The 15,786-nt window shown below is 45.3% G+C and overlaps 1 protein-coding gene across 1 annotated transcript; it reads right to left on the minus strand.

The window, feature by feature from the left end:
* Window positions 1–955: 955 nt before the first annotated feature.
* Window positions 956–6,710, minus strand: LOC119286943 (probable sugar phosphate/phosphate translocator At1g48230). The gene is made up of 9 exons (XM_037566412.1): window positions 6,548–6,710; window positions 5,913–6,020; window positions 5,418–5,449; window positions 5,191–5,241; window positions 4,496–4,557; window positions 4,162–4,423; window positions 2,469–2,734; window positions 2,242–2,336; window positions 956–1,575 (listed from the first exon to the last, which is right to left on the minus strand). The coding sequence occupies exons 1-9, from the start codon at window positions 6,632–6,634 to the stop codon at window positions 1,384–1,386; spliced, it is 1,155 nt and encodes a 384-aa protein (XP_037422309.1). The 5' UTR covers window positions 6,635–6,710; the 3' UTR covers window positions 956–1,383.
* Window positions 6,711–15,786: the final 9,076 nt, after the last annotated feature.

Raw genomic sequence — 15,786 nt, forward strand, 5'->3', positions numbered from 1 at the left:
TCTCCCGGAATAGTGTTTAGGGTGGAGGGGAATTTTGAAGGCTATAGCTCGAGTTGCTCCGAGTCAACGACTCAATGTTGTTTACTCACTACAATGTGTATCTATATGGACTAGGAAAAAAACCTTATTTGCATTGATGGGGTAAAAAAATGTTGCTAGTGTAGTCGCATTTGTATCAAGTATTATCCACTTTGCATAAAATATGACCTTGAGAACATAATTAAGATATGATTTGAGAGAGCTGGATTACTTAAACACATCAAAACCACCATACCGTTGAAAGTGACCCCGATTGAAAACTATGGGTCAACGACACATGGCGGCGCTTCTTCTTTGAGTCATTCTTTAGGATTCCGATTCTCTTCAAGTTTGTCTGTCAGGACAAATTAGATGAAGCTCTGGCGTAGATTCCTGTCAACTCTTCGGGGCGACGAGGTTAGAGTTTCTCGCCGTGCATAGGCAACGGCGAGATTTGGTGTCAGATTCTTCAGATCTATTCAATGATGATGATTGTGGCTCCGAAGCGTTGGCCATTAGAAGCACATGCATAAAGACTTCCCGGCTATCGTCGACAAAGCCAGGCCAACTATAGTATGAGAGTGGCGACAAGAACGGTCATGTGGTGGTCCATGGACCTCAATGTAATTTTTATCACGTTTAAGATGCTTTGTGCTTCCGCTGAATCTTTATAATAGATCTGATTCTTCTAAATAAAAAACTTGCATTATAGTTTTTCCTACATTTTTACATGCTTGGACTTTGACAAAAACATCCCGAACAGCGCTTGCACCCTTGCACGTACACTATCCAACAGAAAAGGCCCATGCATTTGGTGTTTACGTCTGTTCACTGGAAAAGCTCCATGCCACTACCATGTAGAATATCAGATCATATTATCCAGCGAAATCCACATTTGGCACTCATACTGAAGACAATAAGAACAGAACAGCACACATCGACTGACGGAATGGAACCTCTGCTATTAGATTTAGCATCTACAAAGATGCCTTACACCATCTATGACCCACAGCGTTTCCATACGCTGGGTTAAGAAATGTCGTATATCTAACATGGACTACCGCAAAAAAATTCTCAAAATACGCAGGTACAGATAACAAGTAATGAATCATTCTATCACTGCTACTTTCTCTAATTCACCTCCAGGTGTCTCCTGAAACAGCTTTCCGTGCCTACTAGCAAGAAATCCAAGCAAAACGTGTCGTGGAGAAAAGGAACGTGCAAGACCAATCGGTCGATCGGCGGAGCTTCCAAAGAGGGTCTTCTCGTAGTTCTCGGACTATCCAGGAGGAAGATATAGGATGATGGTCAATCTGGCATGAAGTTTGCTGCCTCAACCAGACTCAAAACTTTAGAAAACCGTGGTCATCTGCTACTGAGACCGCCTGTTTGCGTCCGGGTTACATGGGAGAGGCGTGATGAAGGGATCAATGGGGCTTCCTCGTCAACAGCTGCAGCTTCTGTTGCCAGAGCTCCAACTGCCACACCTCCAACAACAGTTTCATCGATACTGTCAATGGAACTGTCGGGTTTGTATATGTTGACAACCTTCTTATCCTGAAAGAGGAAAAGGGATGTATCAGAAACTGAAGGCAGCCATTTCATGACTGGAAGGACAGAGGAACGCTTATATAATACAACTTGACATCCCCGAGAGACAAACTCCAAAACTAGTATCCGTTGATTAATAAGATGTTTGTGACCAGATGAGAACCAGAGTGACATACGTTACAAATTCGAACCATATGTTCTACGTATCAACTTTAGTGGAAGCTAAGTGAAGAAACAGCATGCCAGGCGTGTCTGACACTAAGATGGTCGCTGTCAGGTGCTCAGATGATTGCAAAAGTTTGTTAGATGGTAGAACAAGAATAAGCTGAAGAATAGAAGATACAAAGGCATGCACGGAATGGTGAGAGAACTAAGGAATAAGAATAGTCATCTATGGTCCAACAACCTCATATGTCCTGTCTGACAACACGATACACATCAGCAGGGCAAAACAATTGAATTTTTGTACTAGAGGTGTCATACGCAACACCGAATAAAAGTTGGGAGAAGGAAAGGAAATGGAAAAATATATATGAAAAATGCACAATAATGCCCTCTGAAGTAGTGATACATCAAAGGCTGCGGCTTCTCTTGATGACATTGTACAATGGACGACCTTAAAAAACTAAAGAAAAATAAATATAGAAACTACAGTGTGAGCTGTACACTAACCTTGGTAGCTCTATCAGCAGTATTATCAATTGGAAGTTGAATTGCTGTCACATCTTTCATCTTCAAATAATTGTACATGACAACGCCAGAGAGCGCTGCACATTAAATTACTACAAGTTAAGAGCTTGTTCGCAAAATATATATATTCAAAACAGGCATATCAACTTATTATTACAAGATCCATTTGCAAATTATATCTCGACGGAAACTGAATGCATAATAATTACCAACAGCATATCCAATTATGTTGAGGCTTGTAATGGTAGATTCAGGAAAGATAACGGTCGAGAGGGCAATAAGTATCCAGTCCTTTAGAACTCCTGCAACTCTCACAGTGACTGCTCCTGTTCTTCCAATAACTAGGAATATGGATATGTTTAATGCAAATGCAGAAAGTGCATTCGAGAAAAATATCCAATAATTGAACTGAATTGGAGAGATGTCCATTTCTGGCTTTTCCAGTAAATACCATGGACCAAATAGGAAGATGAAACTGCATGAAAGAATAATACATTAGATAAATTGCATCTAGAATAAATGTGGAAGACTAAAGCAATTTAGAGACATATAGAACATGCAATATTTAGTTATATTACAGAACAAGTTGCATAATAACCTCAAATGGAAATGATAAAGGCTGCAAAGGAATGTCTACGAAAGATATGCCCACAGCATGTTTTAAAAAGAAACAGCATTGAGCTAGTCATTAGTATTGGCAAACTCTGCTTGCTTTACTCAACATATATAGCTTATAGAATAGTGCATATGGTTTGGTTTCTAGTAATACAAAGAAGCTCTTCTGGAATAAACTGAGAGAGTTCATACTTAATTAAATCATTATGAGCAAATGGTATTCTAAAGCATGAAAAGGAATGACACTCATAAGTCATAACAATCATGAGAAGTCAAATGTTTCTAGATGCATGTGTACTTCACAAAGTATAGGATTTCAGCTAACTAGGCTTACGACAAAATTGACTCGACACTCAACTAGACTAAAATGGGCAATGCTATTGCTAAGCAACGGCCAACGGGTTGTAGATGGCTAAACAGAATTGACGGTTTATGCTTAAAAAACAAATATTCCTTGTAAAGTACATTTGACTATAATTTCGCGGATATTAATCTAGTACCAAAACATTGTAAAGTAGAACACTTTATAACGAGTAAATAGTCATCCAATATAACTTAAGCCCTTCAATATATGCACATGATTCTTTGGTTAACATATAGGCAACATATGTTATGAACCTAAATTCACCAATGAACATGAAGACTTCAGTAATATGACCAATCAAATATAGCAAGTTAATTAATTTTGACAACTCATTTGAACAGAGTCCTGGAGAAAAGTAGGCAGCAGATGTTTGTTAGTAACAACCTCATATAAGAGTCCTAGTGTCATATAAAGAAGTCCTAGCGAAAGTTGTCATGAACAGATAAACCTACCACATATGGGCTTGTTGCATAATGCATATGTACGTCTACCAGAAACATTACATGATTACAGAGTTTGAACATACGCCTAATAGGATTATATATGTATTTTGATATGCCTTTTGGGAACTACTGATTCGGTTCAGAATATCCATATACTAAAACCAATAACCATAGCGTGTTCTAGTTTATTTTTACACACATATATTACAAACATAGTTGAGTGGCCTCAATCTCATGTAAAGTTGTCATCTCTATTCCTTAAGTTGGCATCCCTATTCATCATCTATCAAGCATTAAGAGCATTTTAAGTCACTGGCTCATTAGTATCACTTAAGAGAATTTAAGAAAATGTCAGTCGTCACTTTTCCAAGTATTCTGTTAGATAGAAATGATAATTCACATATTTTTGTACAAGGATTCTGCAAGAGAGAATATAATAAGCAAGCAAGTATTCAGAATTTTAGAGAAAGTATCCGGTACCTGCAAGGCGCTATGTAATACAGGCTTGTAATAGGATTCAGGGTTAATCCCTTTTTTTGGAGGAGGACCTGTGTCAGGACCAGCCTGAGGGCTTCCGCAACAATGCCAGTTACTTGGTATAATGTTCCTATCACATTAAAATGAATCTCCCCATATGATGAAACTACAACACCAACACTGACCAGCACCATGTTCAAGAAAAGGTCCCGTCTTAATTTGTCAGTACCACATAGAACGGCCATTATAAATGTTGCCACAGGCACTGCAATTCGAATTAATTCAAATCAGTACCATATCTTAGCGACAATATAAGGAAGGTGTGTAGTAAACTCACTCAAAGCCTTGAGCATTTGAATGAAGGCCACTGAAATGTATAAGTATGCTGTATTTCCGAACCTGTAAAATAAAAACAAAAATCAATAAATTTTTGCATGAATATTATGTGAGGGAGAGACATGCTGCGAAACCTGAGTTAAGACAACTCTAAAGAAAAGTAACAAACTGCCATTCAGTGGACAATAAGTACTATATGGAGCTTGAGAATGGAAAGTAGTAAATTAACTTGGTATAGAATGTTCAATTTGTAAACATAACCAGATTAAGTCAAAGGCTCCTTTGTCCATACAGCAACCGATGTCAACTAAGATTGCTATTGCATTAAGCAATTTCACATAATAAGGAAGTTGCATCATCCAATTCCAAGCAACAGGTATATCAGGCAAATTGGGCAATAAGACAGTCCAACACAAAGAACATCGTAGCACCTGCTTGGTTTGCAAACAACTTCAACACAAACACATAATCATTTCAAGGCAAACAATTCGGTTGATACAAACACCAACAATGCAAGTATGCATGCAATATTAATAGTCGAAATTAGTTTAAGATGCTTCACCATTTTAGGCATATATACATTCACATACTACATGCCTGCATAGGCTTGCCGTTGCATGTAGGGTATTGTAAAGAAGCCTAGAGAAATAAAAAGAGATAGGAAAAAAAACTTCACATTGTCTTCAATCAGCTTACCAAAGACTTGACGCAAAGAAGGCACTAATGGGAATTACAGATGTGGCATATCTGCATCAGGGAGGACACAAATTGCTAAGATTCAGCTTTATACAATGAAGGAATAAAAAAGAATGATCAGCTTTATACAATGAAGGAACAAAAATGATTGCTCGGCTTTATCAACGAAGGAAGAAAAATGAATGCTCAGCTTTATACAATGAAGGAACAAAAATGAATGCTCTTACATTTGGAAAGTCATCTTGACAGGTGCAACAACCTGGATAACCAAAATACAAGTGACTCCGTTAGCTCATCTAGGAAAAACAAAATGACATCACTAGAAAAACTAACAATTCAATTACAGCTAGTAGCCCAAGCTTTGCATATGTTCTTGCCAGAACAATAGCTGCATGAGAATATTATTGATTTACAAGTCGTTCTGTTGAAGCAGGCACACCATTATTCGTTAAATAAGAGACAAGATTTTTTTGAAGGGAAAATAAGAGACAAGATAGTACTCCCTCCGTTCCTAAATATTTGTCTTTCTAGACATTTCAAATGACTACTATATACGGATGTATGTAGACATATTTTAGAGTGTAGATTCACTCATTTTGCTCCGTATGTAGTCACTTGTTGAAATGCCTAGAAAGACAAGTATTTAGGAACGGAGGGAGTAGTACACAAGGATAATAGAAGGCTCTATCAGGGAAGACCGGAAGTGGCATGGAGAAACATACCTTGAAAACACGGACTAGGAAGAATGCCACGACTCCAGAAAATGACATGTGAATCATTGTGAGAGTGATAGGAAAGGGGAATTTGAAGTACTTGGGAGATAGCACCCACTGTAAAAATAAACAAAATACTTTTGAGAAAAACATACATACATCATAATCAAAGTCACATATACACAAGAAAGCACATAATACCAAAAACAAAAGGGGTTAAAGAACACAATGCTTTGGAGTTTGGATCTGCACTATTAGCATGCGAATAGAAGATTCATCAAATTGGTCAACCCTTTGAGCTACATTATACTACAGATTACTGAAAGTGTGACGCAGCAAAACCTTGATTCACCAAACAAGACAAAAACACCTACAGAGCATAAGTGGCCTTGTAATAGACCGCGCACCAAATCAACAAGTTACGGGCAATCAAAGTAGCAGGCATTCACACTGGAGCTAGCAAACTTAATCGACACTACACCTGAAATCGTCGACGGCAAATAAAATACTATCTAAATGAAACCGTGAACAGGACGAATGTTAGTTCATCATGACGTCGTCAGTTGCTCCACTCCGCCACATAGTGGGACTGGGCACAAACAAATATTTCCGAGTGGCGAAGCCGGCGCTAGAAGGGGACGTACTTTGTTGAAGAGGATGACCCCCGACGAGAGGCAGATGTAGATGAGCAGGTAGAGGTAGGTGAGCAGGAGCTGCCTGCTGATCATCATCGCCGTGTGCGCCGCGGCGGCGCCCTCCCCCCAGCGCGCGGGGTGGGTGCGGCGCCTCGCGTCCTTCAGGGGGGCGGGGTGGGGTGGGGCGGGGTCGCTCGCCCGCGCGCAATGGCGGCAGCCGGGGCCGCGGCGGACCTGCGCCGGTGCGGCGGCGAGGGGGCGGGCGATCTGGCGCGCGCGTGCCGCCGCTCGCGGTGCGGTGCGGAGATTGGGAGGGGGGGCGGAAATGGGATGCTTCGGAGAGCTCGGTGGGTTTTCTGCAAAAGGTGAGTGAGCGGAATGCCAGCAGTGGAGCGGGGCCTCGCTGCTTTTTTATGGGGTGGTTTTAGAATTTTTTTTATTTATTGAAACGAGGGAGCGCAAAATACGGTGTTTTTCTTATATTTTATAATTAGTAAAACGAGGCGGAATCTTAGGGCGAAGTCTGGAAGCAGCCTGCTACGACCGATCAGGCCTACTTAACACGAGTCAACTGCTATCACTGAGCTTAGGGCGCTTCTTTGGTATGTTTAGGGCAACGTCGTCAAGGGCGAGACCACTCAGCCAACTCGAAGAATGCTCAGATTTGAATGCCGCAAGGGCAAAGCCCCCGCCCGCCATTCCCCCTCCCTCCCCGCCCTCCCCGCGCAGGCGCGCGTTCCCCGACAGAGGCAGCGCATCAACGTGCCGGTGCACCAGGCCGAGTGGCACTGGCACCACCGCGTGCCTCTGCCGTACCCGGACGTGACGCTGCCGCACGACTGGCATTTGGATCCGGAGAGGATCCCAGTGCCGGCGGCTCCGCGGACGGCCAGGGCCCATGCGGAGGAGGTGCGACGCCGGCAGACGTTGCTGAGCGAGGAGCAGCGCGCCGCCCCGCGCTTCGCTGTCGACTCGCTCAACTGGGCTCGATGGTTCGTCATCGAGCACGAGGAGGCGAGGCGACGCGGCGTCCGCGGCGTCGACCACAGCCTGCCGCCGCCCGCGATGAGGACCAGGAGGCCGAGGTCGCCTACCAGGCGGCCATCAAGGAGAGCGAGGAGGAGGAGCGGTGGAGGGAGGCGGACGAGGCGGCTTTCGAGGCTGCCATGGCGGAGGCCATGGCCTTCTCCGCGGCGGGCAACTGCGTCGTGCCGCCGGTGGCCCCGCCCAAAGCTGAGCCGGAGGAGCCGGCCTACATCGAGCGCTACTCCTGGACCGGAGTAGTCCGCGAGTGGGTCAGCGCTCCGCCGATCTGGCTCGGGGCGACGGAGAAGCAGGAGGCGGCCTACCTCGACCACTGGCGCCGCGTTCGGCTTGCCGAGGACCGCCGGGAGGGCCAGCGCCTGCAGATGCTCGAGCGCGAGGCCGAAGAGGAGGCGCGACAGGCCCAGGCAGCGGCGGCGCAGGCAGCGGCGACAAAGCCCGACATCACCGCCGTCTGGAACACGGCGTTCCCCTCGGCCGGCCCTGCGCCGACGTTGATCGACCTCACCGGTCCCGACGCAGACGCCGCCGCCGACGAGGACGCCTAGGGCAGCGCGTCTTCTAGTTTTTAGTATTTTAATTAATGTAATGTGGACTTTCGCCGGCCTTCGTGGCCGGCTTTTATGTTTAATTAAATGCATGTATTTATTTTCAAAATGCTTGCAATACTTTTTTTGGCGCGCCGATGAAATGGGTCGGGTCAGCGTTGGCGCTCACGCCGACCCAAACACAGCGCCGGACGTTTGTGTCTACTAGATCGACTCAAACAGACAAAAAATAGACAAAAGCGCCGTTCGTTTGGGTCGGCCAATACGAGTTGCTCTTAGGGTGCTTCTTTGGTATTGTCGTGGAATTGTCACGGCAGATGTCCTTAGTGTCAGGACTTAGTCGCGAGGCCAACGCATCTAGTTTGAGAGGGATTGAGCGGAATCGAGAGACGCAACACAAGACAGGGATTTAGACAGCTTCGGGCCCCGGGAAACATCATCCGGTAACAAGCCTACATGCTGTTTGAGGCTAGGTCTCATTATCATCACGAGGGAGTCGCCGTAAACCGGCATCCTCTTTGTGTCTAGCCCTAAGATTATTTCTTGCTTGTAGCCCGTCCTCTTTTGGGAGCCCTGCCCCTCCTTATATATGTTGAAGGGACGGGTTACATGTGGAGTCCTATTAGGATTAGGACTAGCCTATCTCTAATATAAACCGGATACAAGTCCTGGTCTTAACTCCTTGTAAGGTAAATATTCGTCATGTCTTTCTCTTTAAACCGGCCCACCATATTATGAACCGGCCTTCATGACCCGCCTGCCGGATTATCAATGAATCATAAACCGCCAGGTCTAAACGGGTCATCAGTGTATCGTCAAGTTTCAACCGGGTCTCAAGTAAAACCGTCAAGTCCGGCCGGGTTAAAGTTCCGGCCGGTTTACGCCGCGGGGTATATCCCGGACAGGTATGCTTAGGGGCAACCTCGTCGATTGACAAAGGGCGAGACCACTCAGCCAACCCGAAGAATACTCAGATTTGAATGCGGTGGTTTTATAGTTGCTGCAACTTGATTCGTCTTCAAGTTGATTAACAAAACGAGCCGGAATCTTTGGGTGCAAGCGTGTCGGTGAAGTCTGGAAGCAGTTGGGTCTCTTGGAGTTCATTAACAAAGCAAACCTGCTATGACCGATCAGGATCAAAAACAATGCAGAGTCAACTGCTTGCTAACAGTGCCGAGAAGAAACTCGGGCCTTTTTTTTTGGTTCACAGGATTTTTGTGTGAATTTCAAAGGATAGAAATTTTGCAGGGAAGAAACGTTTTAAGGCCTTTTTGGTTTGGAGGAATTTCATAATAATTCTAGATGATAGAATTCTCATATGATTTTTTTCTTAGGAGCCCTTTGATTTATAGGAATGGATTCCTATTTCTATATAGGATTGGTTCCTATCCTTCACATTTCATAGGAAAATGAAAATGAGTCTAGACTCAATAGAAAAAAAATATTGATGTGAACCAAATGACATCTCGTTTTCTATTTCTGTTCATAGGATTTGAGATACATGTCATTTCATTTCCTACAAATTTCCTATTCCTACGATAATCCTATCCTATGAATCAAAAGAGACCTGAGTCATTTGATTCGTACAAATGCATTCATGTTTCTATGTAGGGTAGAAAACGATTCTTCTCATTTAAAAGGAAAAAATATATTACCCTTGACTCGATGAAAAAATTTGTATCCTATAAGCCAAATCACATCTTTTTTCTATAGGAATTGAGACACTTGTCATCTCTTTTCCTATGTTTTCTATTTTCATGATATTCATATCCTATAAATCAAAGGAGACCTCACAGATTATGTCCTTATTCTGAGCTTATGGTTGTTGCTTCTTGGTATGTTTGGGGGCGGCGTCGTCAATTGACCAACGGGCGAGGTCGTTCAGCCGGCGGGAAGAACAAATAACTTATGTCAAGAGCCACAAACGTCATGCGAGCAACAAGCGTTAAGATTGAGAGGAAGAATGAAGATCATAAATGGAGAAAGCCTATGCATGGGTCCTTGAAAGTCAATGCCGATGCTTCGTTCCATGAGGAATTGGTGGGGCTACCGGAGCAATACTAGTAGATGGATGGGGGTACTTCTGGAATGGAAATGTGATGGTCGATGAGGGTTACCCGCGGTGTGGGTTGTGTAAGAGCAACTCTAGCAGACCCTGCAAAACGCACGAAATTACAAAATAACCGTCATTTTACAGTTTTAGGCGGAAAAAACGACCAGAATAGAACCCATAAACCATCCCAACCCGTAAATTTTTTAAGAGGCACCACAAACATCCCGACCGAACCCGTGAAAATAAGGATTTCGGAGACAACCCGAGGACGACCTGTATACATGAAAGACCGTTGACGGGAGTCCAACTGCCAGAAACTTCATGGCTCGCTCCCGTCCGCCCGTCCCCGGCCGCCGACACACGCCCCGGCCGCAGCGCCGGCCCCCACTACCGCCCCCACCAGCCGTCCGCCCCGTCCGCCAAGCCTGCCGGTCGTCCACCGTGCCTGTCGATCGTCCGCCGCGCCGGCCTGCGGTTCTCTCGACGAGGAGCTAGCTAGCTAGCTAACCGAATCGATTCGAATGGATCAGCTAGCTAGCTAGCAGCTCAATGGATACATGTGTAGCTAGCAAATGGAGGAGTTCGGCCGCCACCCATGTGTAGGAGATATGCCCTAGAGGCAGTAATAACAGTTATTTTGCATCTCCTGGTTTGTAATGAAGGTTTATATTCCATGCTATAACTACAATGATTCTCGAGTCTGCAAATAAAACGAGGCTTGGAGGAAAACTCATGTGCACGTGTGGGATAATGCTACCTCTTGAGCATTGCGTTGGATTTTCCCGAAGAGGAGAGGATGACGCAGCAAAGTAGCGTAAGTATTTTCCTCAGTTTTTGAGAACCAAGGTATCAATCCAGTAGGAGGCTACGCGCGAGTCCCTCGTACCTACACAAAAACAATAGCTCAACACAACCAACGCGCTTAGGGGTTGTCAATCCCTTCACGGTCACTTACGAAACTGAGATCTGATAGAGATGATAAATAATATTTTTGGTATTTTTGGTATAGAGATGCAAAGTAAAAAGTAAAAGCAAAGTAAAAGCAAAGCAATAATAAAGTGATGGAGATTGATATGATGAGAAAGAGACCCGGGGGCCATAGGTTTCACTAGTGGCTTCTCTCAAGAGCATAAGTATTCTACGGTGGGTGAACAAATTATTGTTGAGCAATTGACAGAATTGAGCATAGTTATGAGAATATCTAGGTATGATCATGTATATAGGCATCATGTCAGAGACAAGTAGACCGACTCCTGCCTGCATCTACTACTATTACTCCACTCATCGACCGCTATCCAGCATGCATCTAGAGTATTAAGTTAAAAATAGAGTAACACCTTAAGCAAGATGACATGATGTAGAGGGATAGTTTCATGCAATATGATAAAACCCCATCTTGTTATCCTCGATGGAAACAATACAATACGTGCCTTGCTGCCCCTTCTGTCACCGGGAAAGGATACCGCAAGATCGAACCCAAAGCTAAGCACTTCTCCCATGGAAAGAAAAACCAATCTAGTAGGCCAAACCAAACTGATAATTCGAAGAGACTTGCAAAGATAACCAATCATACATAAAAGAATTCAGAGAAGATTCAAATATTACTCATAGATAGACTTGATCATAAACCCACAATTCATCGGTCTCAACAAACACACCGCAAAAACAAGATTACATCGTATAGATCTCCATGAGAGAGGAGGAGAACAATGTATTGAGATCCAAAAAGAGAGAAGAAGCCATCTAGCTACTAACTATGGACCCGTAGGTCTGAAGTAAACTACTCACACTTCATCGGAGGGGCTTGGATGATGATGTAGAAGCCCTCTGTGATCGATGCCCCCTCCGGCGGAGCTCCGGAACAGGCCCCAAGATTGGATCTCGTGGATACAGAAAGTTGCGGCGGTGGAATTAGGTTTTTGGCTCCGTATCTGATCGTTTGGGGGTACATGGATATATATAGGAGGAAGAAGTACGTCGTGGAGCAACAGGGGCCCATGAGGGTGGAGGGCGCGCCTGGGGGGGGCAGGCACGCCCCCTACCTCGTGGCCTCCTGTTAATTGGCTTGACGTAGGGTCCAAGTGTCCTGAGTTGTATTCGGTGAGAAAATCACGTTCCCGAAGGTTTCATTCCGTTTGGACTCCGTTTGATATTTCTTTTCTTCGAAACCCTAAAACAGGCAAAAAACAGCAATTCTGGGCTGGGCCTCCGGTTAATAGGTTAGTCCCAAAAATAATATAAAAGTGGATAATAAAGCCCAATAATGTCCAAAACAGTAGATAATATAGCATGGAGCAATCAAAAATTATAGATACGTTGGAGACGTATCAGATAATAAACGGTAAAATGTATTCCTAGTCAAGCCTCCATGACTGGCTCAAGTATTGCATGATGATCATGTTTTCCTGATCATGGGCATGACTATGCCGACAATTTTGAGGGCACAATTGTTAGTAGAACACATGTGTTGAATCGACCCAATATGATGTTATGTTATGAGATACTTTCGTCACAAGTTAATGGTTAATAACACAGGGAAGTTAATGTTTGCATAATTCCTTAGACCATGAGAGTATCGAGTTTCTTCGTACTTGCTTCATGAACTTTGGGGTTTGTTAAACATCATCCGTAACTGGGTGGCTATTACGGCGGCTTATGGGTTCACGGAAAAGTATGGCAAGTAACAAGATAGCTCAAGATTGGGATTTGCTCCTCCGACGATGGAGAGATATACTCGGGCCCTCTCGGTGTAATGGTATCCAGCATCGTCTGGCCAGACACCTTGTGATTTGATCACTTGGATGCCTGAAAGGATCGATATGGTTGACTAGAGGGGGGTGAATAGGCAACTACCAATTTTTAGCTTTTCTTTACCGAATTAAACTTTGCATCAAAGTAGGTTGTCTAGATGTGCAACTAGGTGAGCAACCTATATGATGCAATCACAACAAGCATACAAGCAAGCAATGGTAGAAACAATAAAGAGTTTGCACAAGTAAAGGTAAGAGATAACCAAGAGTGGATCCGGTGGAGACGAGGATGTGTTACCGAAGTTCCTTCCTTTGAGAGGAAGTACGTCTCCGTTGGAGCGGTGCGGAGGCACAATGCTCCCCAAGAAGCCACTAGGGCCACCGTATTCTCCTCACGCCCTCACACAATGCGAGATGCCGTGATTCCACTATTGGTGCCCTTGAAGGCGGCGACCGAACCTTTACAAACAAGGTTGGGGCAATCTCCACAACTTAATCGGAGGCTCCCAACAAGACCACGAAGCTTCACCACAATGGAATATGGCTCCGAGGTGACCTCAACCGTCTAGGGTGCTCAAACACCCAAGAGTAACAAGATCCGCTAGGGATGAGTGGGGGAATCGAAAATCCCTTGGTGGAAGTGTAGATCGGGGCCTTCTCAACCACTCCCGAGCAAATCAACAAATTTGATTGGCTAGAGAGATAGATCGGGCGGAAATGAAGCTTGGAGTATTTAATGGAGCTTGAGCAATAAATGGAGCTTGGGGGAGGAAGAGGTGGGTGAGAAGGAGGAAGGGGACTCCCTTTTATAGTGGGGGCAACAATCCCGTTGCCCCCCACCAACCAGCCCCGCACAGGGCGGTACTACCGCTGAGAGGGGGCGGTACTACCGCCAGGCGACAGTACTGCCGCGCCAACCAGCGGTACTGCCGCGCTGAGGAGACTTAGTAGGGAACAGACCCAAACGCGGTACTACCATGGTGTTAGGGTAGTACTACCGCTCCTGGAACGGTACTACCGTCACTACAACCGTGACTAGTGCCGCAAAACCCGACACGAGAAAAAGACCTCTCGAATCGAAGTGGTAGGAACCAAACACCCAACGGTACTACGGCAGTGGGGTCAAGGGCGGTAGTACCGCTGTGGAGCGGTACTGCCGCTTGTGACTCTTCGGCCGTAGTACCGCATGCAGTGCGGTACTACCGGTGGGGCGCGCGCGAGAGAGAAGGGATCTCTCAAATAGGCTGAGGACCAGCGGAGGTGCCAGGCGCCCAGCGGTACTACTGTTGTGGAGCCACGGCGGTACTACCGCTGTGAAGCGGTACTGCCGCTTGTGGCTTCTCAGCGGTACTACCGCTGGGTGCGCGGTACTGCCGCTTAGACCTAGACAGAACAAGGAAGAGAGGAGAGATCTCTTCAATGGACAGGAAAAGCTCGGAGGGTGAGAAGCTGATGTGTACGTGATGATTCCACCCAAGCAAAACCCCAGCGGACCCCCTCTTGATAGTACGGTGCCCTCTACGCAACTAGTCCACCTAGAAAGAAACGAAAGAGCTACACCGTCTTGAAATACACTCCGAGGGGAAGAAAGCGTCTCGTGCCAGGGGAGAATCTGAGAATAATTCAAAGCACAAGATTAGTCCGCAAACATGTTGTCATCAATCACCAAAACTACCTTGAGAGAGATATGCCGTAACAATCTCCCCCTTTTTGGTGGATTGATGACAACAAGGGATTTGCGCAAGGAAAAGAATTAAAACGAATAAAACTAAGAACTACAAAATATAGAAGGGCTCCCCCAAAATGTGTGCACCAAGATAAGGCACGACACACACATTCGGATCAACACTCCCCCTATATTTTATAGTCCAACAACACTAAGCACAAGATATATGAGAGAAGAGAATAAACAGGACAAGCATGCATCTCAATATAAACTACAGTACTCTGAAGTGACATAAGTAATAAGGTAGCGATAGGGAGCATATGTCTTACACCATATGAGTAGGACTTAGGTCTCACACTAAACCAAACCAAAGAAGGAACACACAAGAAAACACAAGACGACTCAAAGCATGACACAAGAAGCAAATCCCTAGCAAATCCCTACACTCTCTCCCCCTTTGGCAGCGAAACACCAAAAAGGGCATAGAGTGACACTACGACTCCAGGTGATGGGAGGGGAAGGTCTCGAACATCACATCTCTGCATCTTCGTCGTGGGTCGAAAACTGCTCGGCATCGGAGTCGGTCCAGTGGCAATTCTGATGAATCCAGTCCTCCTCTTCAGTGATCTGACCCTCAGACCCACTGACAACAGTTGCTCCCATCTGACGCATGAGCTCCTTGTGGCGCGTCCTGGCATGCTTCTCCGCCACATGAGTCATGTACTGACCATGAGACTCCATGCATAAAAGCTTATTCATCTTGCGCTTAAGGTTCTGGGCCCATGACGGTTCTGCACTAGAGGGGCCAAAGTTCTCCTCATGATCATCAGTAGCAGCCTCACCCTCGGTCCCCATGGCAGCAGCAGCAGCAGCATCAGCAGACGGACCCCCTGTGGCAGCAGTAGCAAATGAACCCCTGTGTGAGGCGCTGTCCAGTTGTCCTTCTTCCTCAGACGCTTGATCTCATGAGACACCAAGTCTCCAGTCTCTAGCAGCACTCTGGGATAAGTCTGTGCCCAGGCCCTCTCAATGAGCCTCATGATGAATGGACCATAGATAGGACACTTGCGCTCAGACACGGCAGATAGAAGTTCAGACCACATGACATGAGAGATATCCAGGCTCTCTCCAGTGCTTGCTTCCTTCTTATGCTGACAGAAAAGGAGCATGTCCACGAGGTAAGAGTG

This window comes from Triticum dicoccoides, chromosome 4A (genome assembly GCF_002162155.2).
Source record: "Triticum dicoccoides isolate Atlit2015 ecotype Zavitan chromosome 4A, WEW_v2.0, whole genome shotgun sequence".
Taxonomy (NCBI): Eukaryota; Viridiplantae; Streptophyta; class Magnoliopsida; order Poales; family Poaceae; genus Triticum; species Triticum dicoccoides.